Here is a 5,983-nt window from a genome sequence, read left to right on the forward strand (position 1 = left end):
AAGCTGCCCTTCGGAATGCCCGCCCCCTCCCGCCGGCAGGACTGGCACTGAGTTCAGCCACACCCTCCCGTCGGCCCGGGCTCTGCCACCGAGGCTGGGGCCCGTGCACGGCGCAGCCCCTCTCTGAGCCTCCGTTTCCCATCGGTCAGGGGGCCATGGTCTCCACCTGGATTTAGTGAGGCCACTGGGTGTGCCCAGCACAGGGCCCGGCACAGGGCCCAGCAGGCAGCAGCTCTGAGCCTGGGCCTGCTTCCTCCCCTCCTGCAGAAGGAGAAGATCAGGGAGAAGTTCGTGGAAGCTCTGAAGACGGAGTTCGCCGGCAAAGGCCTGAGGTTCTCCCGAGGTAGGTCCGCGCCGCGGGGAGGGCCGAGCAGGGCAGGCTCAGCCCGAACGGGCAGGGCTCCATACACTGTGGCCCCCGTCTTCCCCACCTAAAGCTAGTCATCACCCCACCCCTTCCTACGGCAACTGCTAGCCAGTCCCAGGCCGGGGTCCGAACGCTGCTGGGATCTGACACTGCTCCCGCCTCCACTTCATCTGCTAACCGTGCGCTGTCTCCACTGCCTGCTCACTCCACACCATGCCCCTGCTCAGAGCTCCCCAGGGGCTCCTCGCTCCTAATGAAACCCCGGGCCCAGGACCTGCGTGCCCACCCCTACCCTCGGGCCTTCTCTGGCGTGGGGACACTGCACGCTTTTACCTGCCTGGGACTGTCCTTGCTCCCCAGCCGTCACCACTATGGCTTCCATCTCAGCTGCGTCACCTCCTCAGAGGTCTCCTCTGACCTGCTGGCTAGAGAGCCCACCCCACCCCTCTGGGCCGGTCTGTGACTGCCTGTTCTCCCACCTGGATCAGAACCCCCGTGAGGATCCCTGTCTGTCCCATGCCCTGTGCCTGGGCCCCAGGAGCCACTCCAGGGCTGTGGAATGAGATGGCAGGCAGAGGGCCTTACCCACACTCGCCCGTGAGCCACTCTCTGCTGTCTTTGTCCGCCCAACCCTGCAGGAGGCATGATCAGCTTTGACGTGTTCCCTGAGGGCTGGGACAAGCGCTACTGCCTGGACAGCCTGGACCAGGACAGCTTCGACACCATCCATTTCTTTGGCAACGAGACCAGCCCGGTGAGTGCCTCAGCCCTGGTCCCTCCCACTCTGTCACCCCCAGGTCAGGCCGGGACACAGGGTGACAGAGCAGGCCTCTTGGGAAACTCCCAGAGAACAGCCAGTGCGTACCAGCCCATTACACAGATGGCAAGGCTGGGGCCGGAGCTGGTTGGACACTGGCCCCTTGTCACACCGCAGGTCAGGGCAGCCCTGGTAAAGGCCAAGGAGGAGGGCTTTCTGGGTGTCCTGAGGGGGCAGCTCTGTAGGAGCCAGGGTGGGTGCGGGTCCCCAACCCTGGGAACCTTGTCCAGGCGCCACCCTCTCTGCCTCCTTTGTGCAGGGTGGGAACGACTTTGAGATCTACGCCGACCCCCGGACTGTGGGCCACAGCGTGGTCTCCCCTCAGGACACAGTGCAGCGATGTCGTGAGATCTTTTTCCCAGAGACAGCCCACGAGGCATGACCGCGATGTCCAGAGGCCTCCCCCAGGCCTAACGCCGCCCTGGCCCTGGTGCTGGATGGGGCCGGCCCTCTCCTTTGGCCCAGGACACCTGCCTCGCATCACCTGCTGCAAGGCCAGGGTCCGTGCAGCGACTGCCCCACGGCCAGCTCCGGTGGACTGGCTCCGTCCTGCACCCCGATGGCCCCGGCTACAGCTGCTGCTGGTACTTCTGAACAGAATGGGTTAGTCTACACTGGAGGAGGTGGATGCGAGTGTCCGTACGAGACAGCCCGCCCTGCCTTCCTGTCCCAGTCGGGGTGCAGGGCAGTGGGGAGGGCGTGTACTTGTGAGAACTTGATCACCAATATTAAAGTTCCCACAACGAGGCATGGCGTTGGTTCTGTCTGAATGGGTAGCTGGCGCTGGTCACGGGTGCTGCGACAGCCACCTCTTCGCAGACGCGGAAACAGGCACGGGCGGCAGGACTCGCCCAGGTCACACAGGAGTCAGGGAGGGTGGTTTGGGGTGTCCTCCCCCAGCCCCTTCCCCTGGACCCGGACAGAGGCAGCTCTGGGCCAGGCTGAGTCACAGTTGAGGGTTTATTGCCAGTGTTGGGAGGACGGGGAGCCCGGGGGTGGGGCCTCGGAGGGGGTGTGACTGGACACTGGGGGTGTGAGTGACAGAATGCCACTGACCCTCTGCCACCCAGGTGGCCCCAGGGCTGATACCCACATCCCCCTCGCCAGTGCCTGAAAAGGGGGGGTCTACTCACAGGAGAGGGGACCTTGGGGGCTCCTAGGGGTTAACCTGCAGCAATAAACCTACCCAGGAGGCCAGGGAGCCCTTGTTTCCCATGGAGAGGCCTCGGCCTTGCAGAGCAGCCCCGGCTCGGAGGGTGCCGGGCTGGGCCGTTCTCAGTGGGGGGGGCTGCCAGCACATCCCAGCAGCTCTGGGCTTCCAGCTGCATAAGGACTGGGGGCAGGGATGGGGCATCCCAGCCAGGCTCTACCCTGGAGCCTTGGGGCATCTCCAGGGCTGGGGATCCTAGACGGTCACTGAGGCCTCCTGTCGGGCATCAGCCGTTTACACACAGACTGGCTCCCCTAAGGGTCACTGTCCTGGCAGGCCCTCCCTTTAGCCCCATTTCCGTCCCCACCAGACGATGTGCCCTGGGAGGGGAGGGGAGGGGGGAGGGGAACCCTCCTTCCTGGCCTCCCGGCCAGGCCCACCCCCCACCCAAGAGTGAATGCACACAACACACACGCACACAACACACACGCACACACCTTAAGGGGCGGACAACGTGGGAGCCACAACTCAGCCACGGGCTCGGGGGCCGGTGGGAGCCGCGTGTCGGCTTTGGGAAGAGGGTCCAGCAGGGGCAGGGCCGGTGGGCTCCCGGCTGAGGCCATTCCTGTGGGGCCCCGCCTGAGGGGACGTGTCTATCCATCGCTGGGTCCCCAGCAGCCACTGTGCTGAGCACGGGCAGAGCATCAGGGGGGCTCATGAGTCAGGGAGAGGGGAGGCCTCATCCAAACTGGGGGGGACATCCCCCTCCACAGACCCGCACCTCCTGGGGAAATGGAGGCAGCAAGACTCCACGTGGCCAGGGGAGAAGATGGGACCTCAGTTTGGGGTTCACAGAGCCACTGCCAGGCTGAGGAGGAGGGATTGGCCTGCAAAGGGAGCCCCAAACTGCCGTCTGCCCTCAGGCCCTTTCCTGCCTCCGGTGTGCGCTGAGCGCCGGAGAAGGCAGGCTGGCCGGACCTTCGCCCCTTTCCCTGCCAGAGGCTGGAGGCCCCCAAAGTGCTCACTGGCCTGACTTCTGAGGGCGGGTGCCGGCCACCAATGGAGCCCTGGGCGCAGGGGTGGGTTGAGTAACAAGCAGAGTCTGGCCGGGCCAGGGCCAGAGGCCCAGGCTGGGGAGAAACTCGTCCCGGCAGGGCCCGGGGTGCCCCTGACTCCCAGCCCCAGGCCTGATGCAGGCTCTGGAGGTTCAGTGGACACAGGACAGGTGGGCAGGGGCGAGAGGGCCTGTGCCGATGTGGCAGGGAGGGGAGGAAGGAGAGAGCGGACAAGCAGAGAGGGCAGGGCGGTGGCCTCCCCCGCGGTCCAGCTCACACAACAGTCACAGGTCACGGGGCTGGATGGAAGCACACGTGCAAGACAGACAGACAGACAGACGTGCACACTGAGGCCGCCTGGGGGGGGCCGGGTCAGCCCGTGCCGTGGGGCATGGAGCCTGCCCACCTGTCCATCTGGGGGGCTCCCCGCCCAGCCTAGGAGCCCACGACCTGCCCGGACCACGTCTCGTGGGGAGTGTGTGGGGCCAACTGGGTGAGCACCACCTCCACGGCCTGGAACTTCTGGTTCTTGGGTGGGATGGGGCACATCTTGTAGGTCACCTCATCACCCTCCACGGGGACGTAGTCCCCCTCGATGCTGGAGGCAGAAAAGGGGCGTCAGCCAATGGCAGGCCCCACTCCCTGGCACCCCTGCAGCCCGGCCTGCGGACGGCCTAGCCTCCCTCCTCATCTCCGCCCTCCAGTCTGCAACGTGGGAAACAAGCTGCCCCCTCCTCTGTGTTGTCGGGGGATTGAGATGGGAGACTTTAGAGCATCTGTGTCCTCCCCGGGCCATGCCTGGCATTAGGGCTGGGACACGGGCCTAGCCCCACCTCCCCTCCCAGCCTACCTGCTGCAGGCCTTCCGGTGGCTCCTAGAGCTTGGGGTCTGAGGGCCCCACCCCACCTGGCCCAGCCCCGATGGGAGGGCCTCACGGAGATGGGGCTGGGGGCAGGACTCACTCAGACACGTGCACGAAGATGTCCTCTGACCCGTTCTCGGGGGTGATGAAGCCGTGGCCTTGTGAGCGTGAGAACTGCTTGCAGACGCCCTTGAACACGGGGCCAGCCGAGGCGCGGGCTGTCCTAAGGTTAGGGTCGGGGAATTGGAGCTGTGGCCTAGGGGTCCCCCAGACCCCCGCAGCCTCCCCAGGCCAGAAGCCACACACGGTCAATTCAGTCCTTTCATCATCCCATTGAGAGAAAAGGAGACTGAGGCTGAGAGGGGAACTGCTCCCCGGGCACACGGCCAGCGCCCCGCTCTGCACAGCGCCCTCACTCCTCACTGTCTCCTGGAGCAGTGGTATCCCATCCACCCGTTTCTCACTCATCCCTCTTCGTTCGTTAAACGTCTGCTCTGTGCCGAGCTTTGGGTCGGACACAGGAGTCACTCAGCCATCAAACGCTCCTCCTTCAGCCAAGCCAAGGCAGTCTCCCTGAGGGTCCCACAAAGCCCCTCCTCCTGCACCCCCGCCAGGAACTGTCCCCAAAGGCCCACCCACTCCCAAGGTCAACCCTATGCCTCCATTTTTGCCCAGGCTGTTTCATGCTTCACCTGATATTTCTTCCAAACTCAGCTAGGACGTCATCTTCCCTAATGCCTCATGCCGGTCCTCACTCCCAACCCTGCTGGAGGGAGTGAACGGTGGACCAATTCCCTTTGCACTGTGTGCCGCTTGTGGGATCCAATTCATCACTGGATCCCCTGGTCAGGAGCCCAGTAAATCTTTGTGGAATGAGTGAATGAATGAATGAATGAACGAACACTAGCAGTTACCGGAAAGTTCATACACAGCCCTCCTGTCCTTGGGAAAGCACAACGGGCTGGAGAAGGAGGGGACAGAAGCCTGGGTGAGGGGCAGGTACTCACGCCGAATACGTCCTGGTCCGTTTGGTGGGCAGGGGACTGGGCAGGTCCCGAGCTGAGACGCCGCCCCGCTCCCAGACCCTGCTGCCCTCCCGTTGGAAGGGGAAGGTGGGCCAGACTGGGGACTTGGGGGAGTGGAGGGGGGGCACGACTGGGGGCGACGTGGGCTCCGAGGTCATGGTGGGGCCGGCAGGAGAGCCTGGTGGGCTCCTGGGCCCGGGGGCCGGTGAAGGGCTTCGGTGTCCTTGTGGGCAGGGCCCGGCCTGGCCCTGCTCAGCAGCCTCTCCAGCCACAGGCTCCGTCTAGAAGGGGAAGAGAGAGGTAGAGGTGAGTGTGCTCCCGGGCGGGCAGCTGCCAGGCACGGAGCACAAGTCTGGATGGCTGGGCCTGCCTGCCCGTCTCAGAGTGGCATCAGGGCACTCACTCACGGCTCTTCTCTGGCTCTGTTCTCACCAAAAAGACAAAACACTCCTACAACCTTGCTATGGGCTAAACTATTCCCTGAAAATTCGTGTGTTGAAGTCCTACCCCCAGGTGACGGCATTTAGAGACGGAGCCTTTGGGAGGTAGTGAAGTTTAGATGCGGTCAGGAGGGTGAGGCCCCCATGAAGGGGGTTAGTGTCCTTTCAAGGGACCTTGGAGACCTTGCTTCCTCTCTCCCTGCCCTGTGAAGAAGACGAACCTCATAGTCCTTCCAGCTTCAAGTTCAATTCTCTAACCCCAGGGGT

The 5,983-nt window shown here is 64.2% G+C and overlaps 2 protein-coding genes across 2 annotated transcripts in view; one reads left to right on the plus strand and one right to left on the minus strand.

Annotated features, from left to right (window-relative positions):
- The window catches only part of PMM1 (phosphomannomutase 1), a 5,698-nt gene extending 3,764 nt beyond the window's left edge, over window positions 1-1,934 (plus strand). Inside the window, exons 6-8 of the mRNA XM_006776005.2 lie at window positions 268-343; window positions 1,006-1,121; window positions 1,444-1,934. Of these exons, the coding sequence (XP_006776068.1) occupies window positions 268-343; window positions 1,006-1,121; window positions 1,444-1,566 (315 nt within the window). The 3' untranslated portion in view covers window positions 1,567-1,934. The remainder of the gene's footprint in view (window positions 1-267; window positions 344-1,005; window positions 1,122-1,443) is intronic.
- Window positions 1,935-2,126: 192 nt separating this feature from the next.
- Window positions 2,127-5,983, minus strand: part of CSDC2 (cold shock domain containing C2, RNA binding) — a 13,037-nt gene continuing 9,180 nt past the window's right edge. The window contains exons 2-4 of the mRNA XM_006775963.2: window positions 5,259-5,557; window positions 4,352-4,474; window positions 2,127-3,987 (exon numbers count right to left, since the gene is read on the minus strand). Of these exons, the coding sequence (XP_006776026.1) occupies window positions 3,825-3,987; window positions 4,352-4,474; window positions 5,259-5,434 (462 nt within the window). The 5' untranslated portion in view covers window positions 5,435-5,557 and the 3' untranslated portion in view covers window positions 2,127-3,824. The remainder of the gene's footprint in view (window positions 3,988-4,351; window positions 4,475-5,258; window positions 5,558-5,983) is intronic.

The sequence above is a fragment of the Myotis davidii genome, unplaced genomic scaffold (genome assembly GCF_000327345.1).
Source record: "Myotis davidii unplaced genomic scaffold, ASM32734v1 scaffold428, whole genome shotgun sequence".
NCBI classification, from domain to species: Eukaryota; Metazoa; Chordata; class Mammalia; order Chiroptera; family Vespertilionidae; genus Myotis; species Myotis davidii.